The sequence below is a fragment of the Phalacrocorax carbo genome, chromosome 6 (genome assembly GCF_963921805.1).
Source record: "Phalacrocorax carbo chromosome 6, bPhaCar2.1, whole genome shotgun sequence".
In the NCBI taxonomy this organism is placed as follows: Eukaryota; Metazoa; Chordata; class Aves; order Suliformes; family Phalacrocoracidae; genus Phalacrocorax; species Phalacrocorax carbo.
The window spans coordinates 13,229,575-13,246,117 of record NC_087518.1 but is presented as its reverse complement, the minus strand read 5'-3'; the positions used below and the strand labels follow the sequence as shown (position 1 = coordinate 13,246,117).

General features: G+C 52.9%; 1 protein-coding gene across 2 annotated transcripts in view; it reads left to right on the top strand.

The window, feature by feature from the left end:
- The window catches only part of PLXNA1 (plexin A1), a 121,745-nt gene that overhangs the window by 90,031 nt on the left and 15,171 nt on the right, over positions 1–16,543 (top strand). For both annotated transcript variants that reach the window (XM_064453745.1, XM_064453746.1), the window contains exons 17-24: positions 9–102; positions 589–828; positions 1,021–1,164; positions 1,912–2,146; positions 3,512–3,654; positions 6,601–6,857; positions 11,040–11,106; positions 16,120–16,266. In XM_064453745.1, coding sequence (XP_064309815.1) covers positions 9–102; positions 589–828; positions 1,021–1,164; positions 1,912–2,146; positions 3,512–3,654; positions 6,601–6,857; positions 11,040–11,106; positions 16,120–16,266 — 1,327 coding nt within the window. The remainder of the gene's footprint in view (positions 1–8; positions 103–588; positions 829–1,020; positions 1,165–1,911; positions 2,147–3,511; positions 3,655–6,600; positions 6,858–11,039; positions 11,107–16,119; positions 16,267–16,543) is intronic.

Here is a 16,543-nt window from a genome sequence, read left to right as displayed (position 1 = left end):
GTCTCTAGTGGTGGGACGCTGCTGACCGTGACTGGCACCAACCTGGCCACCATCAAAGAGCCCAGGATCCGGGCCAAGTACTGCAGTTCTGAAAGGGAGAATGTAAGTGGTGCTGGCTGGGGCTGGGGGCAGAGCACAAGGAGGAGGGATGCTGTCCCTCTGCAGTGCAGGGCAGAAAGTGCATCCCTTGCCCATCAGGTGTGATGGTGTGGAAGGGCTGAGGTCCAAGGGCTGCCACCCAAAGGAAGGCACCGATCTCCCTGCAGGGCCTCTGGCCAGGTGCTACAAGCAGAGGGTTGAGATCTTGAGTGTGCAAAGCTGACAGGAGCTTTGTGGGATGTCTGCAGGATAGTGACAGAAAGAGCCCTTCCCCAGTGAGCTCCCACCTGCCACCCCTCACACGTATGTTGCAGACAGGAGTCTCTGCCCCGGGGTGGAATGTGGTGCCTGTTGATGTAAAGGCACAGGACAGGAGATCCCGAGTCTAAACCCTGTGTCCAGAGCTGCTGCTTGCAGGAGATTCTTGTGGGGTCAATCCTGAACTCCCTATTGGGAGCTGGGTCTGACCTCAGTCTGTGCCTCCTGCAGAACTGCACTGTCTACAACGACACCACCATGGTGTGCTACGCGCCCTCCATCGACAACCCCGTGCGGAGCCCTCCGGAGCTTGGAGACCGCCCAGATGAGATCGGCTTTGTCATGGATAATGTCCAGGCCCTGCTGATTATCAACACCACCAACTTTGTCTACTACCCAGACCCTGTCTTTGAGCCACTCAGCCCCACGGGAATGCTGGAGCTGAAGCCCAGCTCTCCCCTCATCCTCAAGGTAAGGCAGCGTGCACCCAGACAGATAGGCACCAGAGGGTTAGGGACCCTGTGTGTCCCTCTGTGGAGGTGGCTTTTTGTCTCTCCTGGGGCAAAGTCCTGCACTGTGAGAGCACAAATTTGCTTTATGTTGTTTTTTGAAGGACTGCCCATTGCACAAGAACTGACAGTCTCCTTCCTTGTTCCCTCAAAGGGTAGGAACCTGCTCCCACCAGCTGCTGGTAACTCCCGTCTGAACTACACGGTGCTGATTGGAGACACTCCCTGCACCCTGACTGTCTCTGAGACCCAGCTCCTCTGCGAGTCCCCCAACCTCACTGGCCAGCACAAAGTCACAGTAAGTGCTGCCACTGGTGCCTTTGCTTCTCGTGTCCCATATGTCACAGAGGTTCAGTCTTTATCCTGGCATCAGCCCTGCTGCGTGCTTGTCCTTGGGTGAGGACTGGATAGTTGGTACGCATGCAGGAGCATCCTCAGGAGCCATCTTCCTGCTTCCTGGGCATCACTCTCCCTAATTACATGTTCGGTAGGACCAAATACTTTGTTTCCTCCCCAGCACACTCAACCAGGCGTTCCTGCACCCTGGGTGGCCCTGGCTGGCCCTGCCAACAACCTCCCTTCCCCACTGGGTGCCAAAGCACAGCCGGTGCCAAGGCGGGGGGCGGCTTCCCACCCCTTCCCCCCTGTGCTGGCTCACAACATAAGGAAGGCTCCTTTGTTTGTGGGGCTGTAGCGCAGCAGTGCTCATGCTCCAGGACCCCACCAGGTTGAAAGGGACCTGGCATGGTCCCCCCCAGGCTCCCCATCCATGGGGAAACTCGCTTCACATCCCATCTGTTACTGTAATGTTGTCTGAATGAGACATCAAACTCTCTGCCTGCTCCACACATGCTGGCAGCGTGTGTCCTGCATCCCATTAAAGTGTGCCATGCTGCTCCAGACCAGCTCCTGCCATCCCTGCATTTTTCTGCATCCTTTCTCCCTCAGTCACCCCCCTGTTCCCAGCACGGGAGGGAGGTGGGGAGGTCTGCCCTGAGCGCGTGCCCCCTGACGCCAGGTCCTTTTTTTTCACCCTGTGGCACAGATTAAGGCTGGAGGGTTTGAGTTTTCCCCGGGGACACTGCAGATCTACTCGGACAGCCTGCTTACCCTGCCTGCCATCATTGGGATTGGTGGCGGGGGTGGTTTGCTCCTCCTCATCATCATCATCGTCCTCATCGCTTACAAACGCAAGTCCCGGGATGCTGACCGGACCCTGAAACGCCTCCAGCTGCAGATGGACAACCTGGAGTCCCGGGTGGCCTTGGAGTGCAAAGAGGGTGAGGGATCCTTGTGCTGCTAACGTGGGGGTCTTGGAGGGTCTCGTAGCATCCTGAGGCTCGACACGCTCCCACCCTTTCCATGCTGCTTTCCAGGGCAGGAACGGGAACAGGCAAAGCTGCTTTATCAGAGGAAGTGAACTCATTTTGGGTGGGATTTGGGGATTTTTCCTGTTAAGGAATTCACCTCCTTTTCTCCAAAAGGGAGAAAAGAGAGTGAGGAGGGTAGTGAGGGCTGCCTGTGAGTGGGCAGTAGGCCTCTTGCTTTGTGACAGATGGATGCTGTGAAATTGGGCAGAATTCCTTGTATGATCCTGCTGATAAAACCTAATTGCCCATTATCCCCCTGAGCTGGCTCCCGAGGCCCTGACCCTGCCAGCCACAGCCACAACCAACCCGGGTGCTGTGGATGAAGCAGGCTCTGAAAACAAGATAATAAAAAGGGGAAAGAAAGAAAAACCCTTTGCTCCCCTAAATCCCCATCCCTACACATGCCTGCGGATGGCACTGGTGACAGGGAGAGGGGAGGGAGCTGGTGGAGGGGATGGTGTCTTGTCTTCCACAGCTGGCAGATAAAAGGATCTGCTTTTAATTAAAAGCCACAATCTCTTCCCTGCCTTTTCTCTTTTCTAGTCCCACTAGTTACAGATAAGATAGCACGCCTTTCAAGCTGACGGTTTGTTTTTTCTCATCAGGCTGACGAGCCTGCAGTCCTATGCCTGGCTTTCAGCTGACTTTAAAGTGCTGTTAATTTGATTTTTTTGAGGGATTTTCTCCCCCCTCCAACCCCTTTCCCTGGTGCATATCCAGGACTCCTCTCCCGTCAGCTTTTCCCTGTAGGTGCAATTAAAGGTTCAGGACCCACCCCCCTGCATCACATTCCCCTGGGAGTCGCAGCTGCCTCTGCTCGGATCGGGAGGTGCCAGGGTGGGTGTGTTCAAGCTCTTCTCTTGAGTAGTATTTAGGTCAAAAAGAAATTAGGACATTCTTGTGGTTTAGACTAGCGCTTTCCCCCAGAAGCTATGGCTTTGTTCAAGTCTTGCTGTTCCCTGCTGCCCCCAGCATCCCTGGGAGGCTGTGAGTGCTGAGCAGGGGGGATTTGAGCCTCCCAGGACCTGGCGATCCTGTTCCCAAATCTGCCACTTGATTTATTCTGGGGTAGTCATCCTCACTCTCTGCAGCTCAGTTTCTCCATCTGGGAGATGGGGACAGAGACCATAGCTTGCCAGCCGGCGGGGTATGGAGCTGATTCATGCCTGGGGGGTCCCACCCATGAGGTGCTGGGGGGTGCAGCGGAGGCTGGATGCCAGTGCTGCATGCTGGGACTCCGGGATGTGTTGCTTAATTCTGCTTTTCCCACCCCAGCCTTTGCTGAGCTGCAGACTGACATTAATGAGCTGACCAACGACCTGGATGGGGCTGGCATCCCCTTTCTGGATTACCGCACCTACGCCATGCGGGTTCTCTTCCCAGGGATAGAAGACCATCCTGTGCTGAAGGAGATGGAGGTGTGGTTCTGTCTGTCTGTCTCTGCAGTGTTTCATGCTGGGGATATGCCCCTGCACAAGTCCCCATGCCCCAAGCACAGGGCTGGAGAGATGCTTTGGTTGGATGCTGGCCCAGCCTGGAGCACCTCGCGGCATGGCAGCCATTGTGCATGCGGACCGGCTGCTGAATGGTTACTGCACTCTCTGACGTTAATATCAATATTTGTATTAATATCATTGCTGCTGTCATTTTCTACAGCACTTGCTTTATTCAATTGGGTTTGTTTGATGCCTGACCGGACGCTCATTTCTAGCAGGCTTGTCCGACATTGCCTGCTTGCTTGGCTCCGTTTCCCCACACAGAACCCAGCCTTGGCATCCTTCCCCTGCTCCCCAGACCAGCTCCCTCTCCTCTCCCAGCCACCCCACCTCTGTTTAATTTAGTGCATGCAATTGCACAGCAATTGGCTTCTTGTTTGCTGGGCTGCCGAGGCCGCTCTTGATTAGAGAAAGGAGGGGGGTGACCTGAGCTTCCCCTCGCTGCTGACCCAGCACAGTAATTAATGTCAATGTGGGCTTCACATTGTATTTAGGAGAAGTAATCGGCCCTGGTGCAAGATGCACGGTCACTAATTACAACACAACAAGCTCTTACCAACTGCAAGTACACGTGCTGGTGTTGTATGCCAGCATGGCTACAGCATGGGGCCCTGGCCCTCTGCCTGCTTTCTTTCCCTGGTCCCTAATCCCAGCTCTGGAGGGCGGTGGGGACCCCGTTTCCATGGATTTCCCCTTGCAGCTCAGGTTTCCGGATGCTTAGAGCCGCAGCAGGCGTGAGTGTAGCCCTCCCTGGGGCATAGCCCTTCCTGTCTGTACAAACGCCTGGCTCTTCTCTCACCTCTGCTCTTGCTCTTAAGAGTTTTCCCTAAAGAGAGGGGTGAAAAGGGTATCACGAGGAATTTTGCATTGGCTGTGGCAGGCTGGGTGGGAGTTCATCTGCTTCTAGCTCCTAATTCAAAACATCCCACTCAAGAGAGCACGTGAGCTCAGGCTGCCCTGGGGAACAAGGGGTTAAAGTTGCTAGGGAGAAAAAAAAATAAAAAGAGCCCCCAAAAGACATTAAATAAAGCAACTGCAGTTGTGTAAGCTTCATATAATTTAATCAGGTTTGCTTTTATTTGTCTCTTTACTCAGAGTGTAACATTAGCAATTGCAAGTGACGGGAAGGAAACGGCACTTGCTCACGCACACGCTAATCCACAGCGACCAGCAGGCTGTTGGTACCAGCTCCCTTTCTCTTTAGATTTTGGGGGGAAGGTTTGTTGCTTTGTGCGCATTTAAGCCTGATTAAATATTTAATTCAGGATTGTTCATTTATTTCTGCCAATGAGCAGCAAGTTAAACGCGGGGGCCCAGGGAGGCGACAGGCATGTGGGGGCTCAGGCACTGCTGTGCTGCTTGTCCTCCTGTGCTTCCTGCCAAGGCTCTGATGGGATGGTCACTGTTGGGCAGGACCTCTTTCCCATCTTATTGAGATCCTGATGCTCTGCTGAAGGGAGAAAGCCTCTCATCCCATGGTGTCCTTTGTCTGGTCTTGGCAGGGGTGGAGATGCAGCATGTCTTCCTCTGCCCTAGTTTTACTGGTGGGTCTGGTAGGTCTCCAGCCAGTCCTTGGGTCTTCCCATGCTGAGGAATCAACTGGTATCTCTGTGTCCCCTGAGTTACCAGCATCATTGCAATGAGGTCCCGCTAGTCTGGAGGCGGGGATGGAGGCAGAGAGGGTGTGCCACCGCCCTTCTGGGATGGTCAGGGCAGGCATCCCTGCTTGCCTGGGTGATGAGGGTGACAGTGGCACCTGGGGGCTCGTATCACAGAATTGACAAGGACTGGGCAGGAAACGGGGTTTTTGTCCAGTGGGAGGGAGTATTTTGGAGGGTGAAGTTAACAACTGCGAGGAATTTCACTGAAGAGTGCTGATCCAAAGTTTTGATTGAAGTGAAATGATTTGATGTGTCAAAACCCTGTTCTTCATTTTGAGTTGGTGTTTTGAAATGAAAAGTGTTGTTTTGTCTCCAAATATCGACACAAAATGAAATTTTTCACTTATTCTCCCAATCAGGAAGACAGGGGGTGGTGGTGGGGAAATAATTAAAATTGACATTTTTACCACAGCAAGGCTTTTATTCAGAGGAAACCATCTTTTCTAATGGGAAAATGTTGTGTTGTAAAAACGTTCATTTCTTAAAAGAAATGTGGCCAGGGCTGAGCAGAGCTGGGCTGACAATGGCAGCGCAGGGACGAAAGCATCCCAACCCAATCCCTGCTGGGTCCTATGTGGCCAAGTATGGCCAGAAGTATACCTTCAAACATATCAAGAGGAAAAGGAATATTTCAGGCTGCGTCTGGAGTGGGGCAGAGCCAGTTTTCTGCTATTTGCTTCCCTGTCTGAAATCCAGCCCCCCAAAACCAGGAGGGTTTGCTGCTGGTGGAGCTCAGGGTTGTGGATTTGTTTTCTGTGCAATACTTGACCTGCGTGTTGCAGTGACTTGGGTGGAATTGCGCTGCTTATTAGCTGAAATTGAAAATTGTAATCTGTGTGTGTGTTTGGGAGAGAAAGAGTGTTTGTTTATGGGGAGGGAAGTGCGTGTATGTGCCTGCACATGCGTGGGAGAGAGTCTTTGTATGGAAGCATGTGTGTGTATATATATATACATCAGTGACCTGAGACTGTGTTAACCTGACACTGAGATATTACGAACTAGATAATACTTCTGTAGGGAGCTGAGGCTGATCACTAAAGAAGCAGCTTGGTTTTATGGAGAGAGCAAATCCAGCTGCTTTTTCACCCTTTTTCATCCTTTCCTCTTGGGGGATGAAGGTGAATCCAGTGTCTAGTACAGCCCAGCCACCTTCTTCTCATCACCCTAGCCCTCGTGCCCATCTCCCAGCTTTGCTCTATCTCTGCAGGTTCAGGCAAACGTGGAGAAGTCCTTGACCCTCTTCGGGCAGCTCCTGAACAAGAAGCACTTCTTGCTGACCTTCATTCGCACTCTGGAGGCTCAGCGGAGCTTCTCCATGCGGGACCGTGGCAATGTGGCCTCCCTGATCATGACGGCGCTGCAGGGTGAGATGGAGTATGCCACGGGCGTGCTGAAGCAGCTCCTTTCCGACCTCATTGAGAAGAACCTGGAGAGTAAGAACCACCCCAAGCTGCTCTTGCGAAGGTGAGTGACCATCCGAGCGGCTGGAGCTGTGGGACAGTGACCAGGCTCTTCTGAGTATGTGGACACGAGCTGGTGTCCTTTAGGGATGCCATCAGTGATGGCTTTGGTGTTTGCTGTGGCGATGTTGGCACTGGGTCTGTGGTCAAGCATTTCCTTGCCTGTCTGTGTGCAAGTATGACAGGGATGTGGGACCACCTGGACCCAGCCAGCTCAGGAGCCATCCATGGGATGTTCTCATTCTGGTTTGGCCTGTGCAGGTTCATGTTGTCTGGGGAGCAAGATGCTTGGTGGCTGCCAGCTGCGTAGGCTGATGCAAGGAGGATGCATGTTGTTGTCAGGCACTGTCACATGTTGCTGCAGCAATGCTCCCATCTGCCTTCCTTTCTCCAGGTGACCAGGTGGTCCCCAAAACCTCCCAGCACTTGGGGCGGCTCTCACCTTGCCTGGTGGCTGCCTTGCTGCTGACACTCCTGCATGGGTGCCTCTGTGGGTTCACAGCAGGCTAGAGTCGTCCTTTCCTCACTGCCTCCTTGGGGCTTGCCCACCTCACCGGACACGTGGGGGTTTTCCTGGGAAAGCCAAGCGGATCTTCACAAGCTGGCAGTCTTGCCAGGGCCGGGAGGAGTGTGAGCATGAGGCAGCCTGCCAAGCCCTGCTGTGAGTCTGCCTGGCCCATCAATATTTAACAATAGCTCTGAGCCCTTCTTCATCATGGGCTGATGAATATTGAAAGATACACCAAGTGCTGAACAAAAACAATTAATAAGGTCCACCAGCCCAGCTTGAGGCCCTCTGTGCCATCTTCTCCCATTGCATGCCATCCCCTGCCTCCCCACCTCTGCCTTCACCAGACTGATGCCACCAGCCTCCAGCAGAGATGCAGGGATGGCTGAGAGCCACAGGCTTGGCATGTCACCAGAAAGGCTTGAGAAAACCAGAACATCTTTCAAACATCAACCAATGTTCATGGCACGGCCAGACTGGACAAGGCCTATTGGGTTTTTTGCACCTGCCCCTGGGGAGACGTCTGGAGTGGGCACAGACGTGAACTGATCCCAGTTACATCACTGCTACCTTCCTTTTGCCAGTCTCTTTAGGCACATTGTTTTCTTACTTTCTCCGCCTCATTTATCACATTGCAAGGGAGCCCTTAATTTCTCAAAGCACCTCATTAGCAATGTGCCAGAGAGGGGGTGCTGTGCAGACCCGTGGCTGGCTGGGAGAAGGGTGGGTCTTGGAGGTGCCGACCCCTGTTCCCCATATCTGTTTTATCCAAGCACATCTGTAGGCTCTTCCCTTCTTACTGTCCCTCCATGACACCAGGCTTCACTGAAATATTTAAACTACATTTCCAGCTCCTGGGTGTCTCAGAGCATGACAAAGCCATGTCATCGGAGCAAAACTCCAGAATGAAGTAAATCAATAAAATATAAATAAAAGGCAGTGCAGGGAGGCCAGCAGCAGCAGTGGCTCAGCTGTGGGAGTGGCACGGAGGCAGAGCCCAGCCTGCACTGACACAGCAAGAGCCAGCAGCCCAAGGGCTATCGTTTCCCAACCATGGAGCTTGGTGGTCCATTGCAGGTGGAGCTGTGGGAGGCTTATGGCAGGGACGAGGTCCCCTGGCCAGTACCTTGCTTGGGCCTCCTTGAGTGATATTTAAAGAGACTTTGTTCTTCCTGGAGCTGCAGCATGGAGCGAGCAATGTTGAAGGCTGTGCTTCCTCTGTCCTTTAAATTAGCCGTGCTGTTGGGTGCGAGGAGTGTGCTTACCACCCAGGACAACTGGATTAACACTGATCTAACTGGGGAGAGCTGTTATTTATTTTGTTATCGGATAATCCCCCAGTTGCTGTGGCATCCAGCTCTATCGTGGATAAAGACAAACATCTGCCAGAGCCCAGGTGGTGGCACTTCAGATGAGTGTTACAGGCTTGTCAGCGAAGGACCTGGTCTGGGGCTGGGGAGGATGTCTGCTCAATAGCTTCGGTCCACCCTTTCCCTTGGCTTTCTCCCCATGTCCCTTCTCTCTTTTTTCCTTCCCCTTGATGGATTAATCTTTCCTGGCAGGGCGCAGGAAGGCTTCCCTCCTCTGTAGGCTCAGGTATTACTGTCCCCTAATGATTTAAGGAGAGCTGTGCTATTCCAGGAAGGACAAAAAGGGCTAAGCCCTATTAGCACAAGAGAAAGCCTTGGATGGGACCATATGACCCCGAGTCAGCTTGAATAAACTCTGGGAAAGTGGATTTCCTATCCCAGCCATCTGGCCATTGGGAACTGCTCCTGCCCCATCTGCCGGGCACGGCATTGCCATTGAGCAGTGGGACTCTTCATGGTGGCTCTGACGTTTGGGTTTCTTCTGTGTTTTGTCTCTTGAGTCAACCCGTTTGTGTCCATTCCCTTGGTGCAACAGGAATGCAGCCACGTCCCTCAGATTATTAGTATTGCCTGTGCTCTCAGGAGCATTTGTGTTTGCAAGTGGCTGATCTGATGATTAATGGGTGGATGAGCTGAAGAAGCCTAACCGGAGAGGGTCAGGGGGCTGGCTGGCATTTTTACTTTAAAGGGAGTGAAAGCCACTTTAAAAATAATGGATGTGTTAAGGGGAATTTTAATCTTACGGCAGTGAGGCCAGGCTGTGGTGCAGAGACAGGTGTGTTAACCAGCCCTTGCAGGACTGCACAGTTCACCTGGGTCCTGTGTCACCCTCACCTCCCTCCATGCCAGGCTGTCCTTCTCCTCTGCTGGTGCAGCATGTCCTGGCTGCAGTTCCACCACCCCGAGGTCCCTGCATCCTATTTGGACCCACCATGTCTCACACCCATCCTGCAGGATCCTGCTCTCCCTCTTGTGCACATGCTGTGCGGTGATGGTCTCAAACAGACACAGGTGACTCCCTTGGACCTTCCCTGCCATGGTGCTTTGGAGCATGTTGCCATCTGGATTTGAACCATGCTTTAGGAAGCTAGGGGCAATTTACAGGTTTTTTCAAGGCAGTTTTAGCTGCTTCCTTCAACTGCATCTCCGAAAGCTGAGAGGCATGGCTCCATTTTTAAGCTCCTTTTTAAACAGGTGGTTGCAGCGTCATTCACTGCAGACGCCTACCATCACCACCCAACTCCAAGGAGACACACAGAGACCTGGGATTTCTATCATGCAGGCAGGGAAGGGTTAAATACCAAGCCTGGTATAGTGTCTTTGCACAGTGCTCCAAAGGTACATGGAAAACAGCTTGAGCTTCCAACCACTGCTTGTACTTCTTCCTCCTTTAATACCCTTGTTTCCAGCTGAATTAGTACTGGGGATAAGTTTGACCAAGACCATATTGAGATCAAAGTCTCCAGACCTAAATCCAATGGTGGCTTTACCCAAGACCATGTGCCAGTGGACTGGTGTCCTGTCTGTGTTGCAGGGCTCTGTACCCTGCCTGAGATCCAGGCCCAAGGCAGGGAGAGAAGCAAGGGTCAGAGCGTGGCCTCCTAAAGCTTCACTGTCACCACCACTGAGTGCCAAGAACCAGGTGTTCTCTCCACCAGCAGTTCTGAACAGAGCTGTGGCAGGCTGCTGGGGAAAACTCTCTTTATCCCTCCAGTATTGGTGGTGATTATCCTCTTGTTCTACTGTGGCCTCTTGGCTTTGAGGCTTGAATGGAATAAGCTTGAATGAAATGGGAATGTGGGTCAGGTACTGACTTTGCCTTGCAACCTCAGCTCTTCCCTTCAGGTTATGCTGGGGAGCTTGAGGTAGGTTTGGTGATGTCTTACCTGGCTTAAGTGCCTCATACAATCCTCCTGTGGAGGGAGCTGTCTGGTTCCAATGGGACATGATGGAAGAAACAAAACTCATTTAAGTAGAAGGTACCAGGGAGAAGCAGAAATCTGGTCATCCTTGGGTTAGACTCCCCATGGAACAAGGTCATGCTTGGCTCCCTCTGGTTCTCCAAATATTCCAGAGACCAATTTGCTTCTCTCTTTTGGGGGGCTGCTATGGCTCAGCCTTGCAGATGGGCAGGCTTTTCACTAGAGCTTTTGCTATCTGCTTGTACCCCTTTGCTTCTGCCTTTCCAGATATGACCTTGTAAAGCCAAAAATAATTTAGCCACAGTCCAAGGCTGAGGTGGCAATGAGTGAGGTCAGAGACCTTTAATATCCTCTCCTGACAGCTTTTCTCTCTGCCATCCCTACAGAACAGAGTCGGTGGCAGAGAAGATGCTGACGAATTGGTTCACGTTTCTGCTGTACAAGTTTCTGAAGGTGAGTTTGGGAAGGGATGGCAACCCCGTGGGGGTGGAGAGGTGGTTCCTGCCTCACTAGGATGGGCAACATGGTACCCAAAGCCTGGGCTGATGTACTCCTGAGCGCTGCCGCTCCCTCCCAGAGCAGAGACTGCTTCCCAGGCCTCCACTCCTCTCTTGTGTTTCTGAGATGTGATTAGTGATTCTGGGTCTCCTTTTGGGGAAAAAGCTGAGACTGAGAAATGAAATCCAGACCAGGATTGTTTAATGCATATTGGGTTTGAGATCTTCATAAAAACGGTGCCTGGAGAAAAGATAAATCTGAAGCAACTCAGCTGAACCTTGAATCCCTTCAGAATGGTCCCCATTCCTTCCTCCTTGCCTTTGCTTGTGTAACTTGGGAGGAAAAACCCGGGAAGCTGGTCCTTCTGTAGACATCACTGTGCTTGGAGGATATTTCTGCCTGTTTGAGCTGTAGTTTGATGTGCTGCACTCTTCACATAACGCCGCTGCTTTTCCTCCATCTCTTTGACACTAAGGGTCCTTGGTAGGGGAATCGTTTCCCCCAGGCATCTCCCCTCCAGCTGCTGCTTCCCCTCCAAAAGGTGCCCCAGTGGGGATGGATGCCCCATGGGGCCTATGGGCAGCTGGAGATGCAGCTCCCCACAGCGTGTGTACGAGGGTGCAGATGACGTTGGACATCCTCGTGCCCCTGCCTGCATTGGCAAGCCCATTAGCTTGAATTTGCCTTTTTCCCAATTTCATCAAGGGTAGCAGAAGAGGATGCCAAAGCGTAAGGGCTGCTTTTACCACTGGTTCACCCAACCCATATCAAGAACATTTATCCCATCAGCACCAGTGCTTCCACCTGCTGGAGCAGGTTACACAGCCGCAGCTCCAGCCCATGGACCACTGGCTTGGTCCTGCTGCTGCTTCAGGATGACACCTGTGGGGTGAATGGCATCTCTGGTCCCACCACAGGTTTGTCTGTCAGCAGGGCTGTTTCTTGGGATCCTGCCTGGCGTCAGCACAGCAAGGCTGGGTGGCATGCAGCCGTTTTTGTGGGATTTCATCCCTCATTAAGATAAAGAGGGTTTGAACCATTTCCAGCCAAGAGATGAGAGCGAGCAGGAGTCTGTGCAGAACTCAAGTGATCGTCAACGAGAAGTGATTTATAATATTACTTACATGCACTTGGCTTTTTGCCTCCATTGAGGGATAGGCTGTATCTATAAAAATCTAGCTGTAGCGTGTGGCGGAGATTGCTTTCCAGGGGATGGGAGAGTCGAAAAGCTGTGCTGGTCACAGATGTCAAACCTCCCGCTGCCTCTTCGTGCCGGAGCTTTGCTCAGCAAGGCCGCCTTCCACCCCTGCAGCATCTGTGCCTGGTGGGATCAGGTAGGGACACCAGCAGACGGCTCTGTGGGGTTGGTGGGCCAGGCAGGAGTAGCTCTTGCTGTGGATAAACTTCCTCAGGGCTCCCTGAAGTGGACATAGTTGTGATTTGGCAAGCAAAGCACAGGGCACAGCCTTTGCATGCCCGCGGCAGCATTTGGGGATGTCGTGTTCATGTGCATGTCTTGGCACCATAGGCCTGTCCCTGGCTGAGCTGGGCCATGTGGGCAGGTGATGGGGGCATGTTCACCTTGTTCAGAAGCTGCTTTGGATCAGCTCATGTGCCACTACTGTCCTGCATCTGTCATTGTATAGCCCTGTCTCCCTTCAGAGAGGCTTCCACGTGCATCATCAGTGCAGGCAGGTCTGAGGATAAGGAGTAGCAGGAGAGAAAGGCATGGGGATGGGACTAGGGCAATGTCTTTTCATAAAGTCCTTGGCTACACCATAGCTTTGGCAGGGGAAAATGCCTCCAGTCTGTGGGTGGTAGCAGCAGGAGAAAGAAGTCTGATCTAGATGCAATATTACAGGAAGAACATATGCAGAGGGCCTGGATAAACCTGCTGGTTGAGGGATTTGTTATGCTAGGGATCATCTCCCCAGGGAGGTGGTTGAAACTCCATCACTTGGGTCACTTGAGTTAGACTGGAAGAGGCTTGAGAATGTGCTCACGGCCTCTCCTGGGTCAGTCCCATCAGTGGAGACCCACAGGGTCGTTTTCGCCTGTCGCTTGGCAGTGAGGATCACAGGTGGCATCAAAAGCAGGAGAAACCCATGGAGTAGATGGAGAGGTGTCATAGCAGGCAGTTTGCCAGTAGGGAAACTGCACCAAACTGCGGTAATCATGCATGTAAATGAGGCAGGCGGACGTGTGCCCAGCTGCCAGATCTGCTCTCAGCAAACCTGCTCGGAGCAGGGTTGGGTGCTCGGCATTGCATGGCTGTGACGTGCTGGGGAGAGGGACGGGGACAGGACAGCCGCCCCATGCCCAGGGCCACCAGCGTGGGGAGCCAGTGAGGGCTGATGCTTTCATGTGGACCCTGTAGTAGCATTTATCAGACTCTTAATGAGACACCCTGGGGAAAGGGAGAGGGATAAATCGAGACAAGTGCTGAAAAATGCACGATATTAGGTGCCTGATGAGCTAGATCTAGTCAATAAGACAGTTTGAGCGTTATCTGGCTCGCCTCAGCCTGCTCTCAACATACTGACGCGTGCATGCATGGGGGTGTTTGCAGCTACCTTCCTCTGGCTCGGCTTGCACAGAGAGCTCCCCCAAAGCCCCCCTCATCCAGGCCTCCAGCAGTGAGCAAACTGCATCGGGGCTGGCAGAACGGGCATGGCTGTGTCTGAGCGGCAGGCTGCCCTCCATCAACACCTGGCGCTGCCTGGCCCCGTCTCAGAGGTCCCCTTCTCACCTGACAGAGATCATCTCAGGGCAACTGCCCAGTGCTGGTTTCTGTGATCTCTTCATTTTGTTGGTCTCTGTCAGGGATGAGCCCTAAACCATCCTCACCTGCTGTGGCTCAGTGAGCTGTGGCCCATGGCAGCATCTCGGTCCCAGTCCTCATGAGCCAGTGGGGCTGGGAGTGAGGTTTTGGATTTTAAGGGTAGAACCCCCATTTGGAACAGGTGGGGAAGCCAAACTGCAACATGGAGGATGCACAGAGTCAGGGGGACAGGGCAGAGGGGCTGTTTTGGTTGACCTTAGGGTGCCTGGCAGGGCAGGAGACCAGGATCCTGGGGCACACAGGAGCCCCCAAATGCCTGCATGGTGCTGGTGGAGTGACCTACCCATCACCACCCAGGACCTCTGATGCCTTCATCCGCCCCAAGGAGGCCATAGGGCCAGCTCTAATCCACACATCCAAAAAGAGATTTATCCCCCATCAGCCTGGCCGGCATCTGAGGAGTGGAGGAGGTTATGCTGTGATGCCTGGAGTGCAACTGGGCTGCCAGCGTAGGAACCAAACTGACCTTTCTTGGTGGGGATCCCCAGAGCTGGGCACAGTGCTGCAGATGAGAAGGCAGCAACCGTGCCTCGCTGGAGATGGGAAATCTGTGAGCTGAGATGGGAGCAGCCGTGCCAGAAGTGAGCAGGAGTCATGCTCCAAGCTATCCTCCATCCACACCACTTCCACAGACTTGGAAGTTTTATGAGGATTTTTTACAAGCAGCTGAAAGAAACAACTTGAGCCCACCGGAAGGGTGGGCTTGGGGATCCGTGGGAGCCCCCAGGGGCTCACTGCTCTGCAGCCAGCCTGGCACAGCAAGGTGCTGGGCAGCTGGTAATGCACAGCATAGCACCCACCTTGGGTCTTTCACTTTTCCAAGCTGACTTAATGAAGCCAAGTTTGCAAATGAAACATAATTTCAAAGACATGCATGTTGTCGGAAGGTCTGGGGATGATGTATGCCTGTTCCTGCTCGTTAGCAGCTGTCTCTTTAATTACCGCAGATGCTAAGGAGATGCTAACAGCATATGGCGACAGGGAGAGCAGCCGCACTTTGCACCAAAGTACAATTTATTTGTGAGGCAGACAGCAGGGAGGGGTGAGGACTGATGGGGTAATATCTGCTGGGACTTCTCCCCATCCTCTCTGCTCCCATTGTACCCCTTTTTCTCCCTTAGGGCTAATGCCTACATCTGGAAGGGCTCATTGAGATGCAGCTCAGGGGAGAGGTTTGGGCCCTGGGTGATAAAGGACTGACCACTTCCAGCCCCCTTACGCCAGCTCATGGCTCCAGGCTGGTTGATGCCTCCAACCTTGGCGAGTCCTTTGCTATTCCTGGGCCGCTGCAGTTCCAGCATCCAGCATTTTCGTGGGAAGTGTCTGGTTCAGTTTCCCTCTCCCTTCCTCCCACCTATGAGATAGATACTCATGTGGCTCTGGCTGGTGGCTAAAGCTGGCTCTGACTATAGGGGTTTGACAGTGGGGACACATAGGTGGCAAATGGTTTAGCTGCAGAAAACCTCATTGCCTGGTCCCCTCCATCAGCTGGAGACTCAGGGTAGTGTTGTTAGTGAGTTGCTTTCTTGTGTTTTCCTTCCCAGTGTATCTATCTGTCTGTGCCCATCCGTCACATGGAGAAACCTCCTTTGACCTTCTCTCATATGAGACTGCGCTCCTGGCAGATGCCAGAACTGCATTGTGATACCTGAGCAAGAATCCCCAGGCTGTCTCACTGTGGTGTGCCCTTTCCAATCCTCCTGTGCTTCTCTTGGCTGGGCCAGCTCAAAAGGTTATATCCCATACACAAAGTCCCCAGACCCAACCTGCTCTCACCAGTCGTGAATTTAACCTTTTTAGCTTATTTTTGACCTGTAGAATGAGCAGAATTCACCGGGGGAGTGTCTGGAAACTCTGGGAATCCAAGCCTAGGGGTTGATAGACAAGGGAACAACCTCCAGTGAGCTTGGAAGGAGAGAAAGTTCCTCCACAGGATGAATTTTACCATGTGCCTCCTTCCTTGCAGTCTTGAGCAAGGGCTGGAGACTCTATAAAGCCACGTATGGGGCTCAGCGCTGCAGGGCCACAGCAGGCTCCTGACATGGTGGTGGTTCTTGAAAGGCAAAGCTGGTGCCTGGCACCTTCTCACCCCTCTCTCTCCCTCTCCTCCATCCCCTGTCCTGCAGGAGTGTGCTGGGGAACCGCTCTTCATGCTCTACTGTGCCATCAAGCAACAGATGGAGAAGGGACCCATTGATGCCATCACAGGAGAGGCTCGCTACTCCCTCAGTGAAGACAAGCTTATCCGGCAGCAGATTGACTACAAAATGCTGGTTAGTGCAAGTGGAAGGCTCACTGGTACTCATATTTGCCAGGACTGCTAGGTCCAGCTATTTAACAAGATCTTGGAGGCACCCAAAGTACTTTGCAGAGAGTGGTTTGTCCCTTGTTCTTCTCTCCAGCATCCCTGGGGTGCCTTTTGCCCTGTGTGGTGCCCATCTCAGGTAGGATCAGAAACTAGACTTTGCATGGTAAGGTTTGTTCATGCCGTGGAATTGAGAAAGCCAAACATGAACTGAATCCTCTTCCATGCCTCTTCCAGCAAACCCC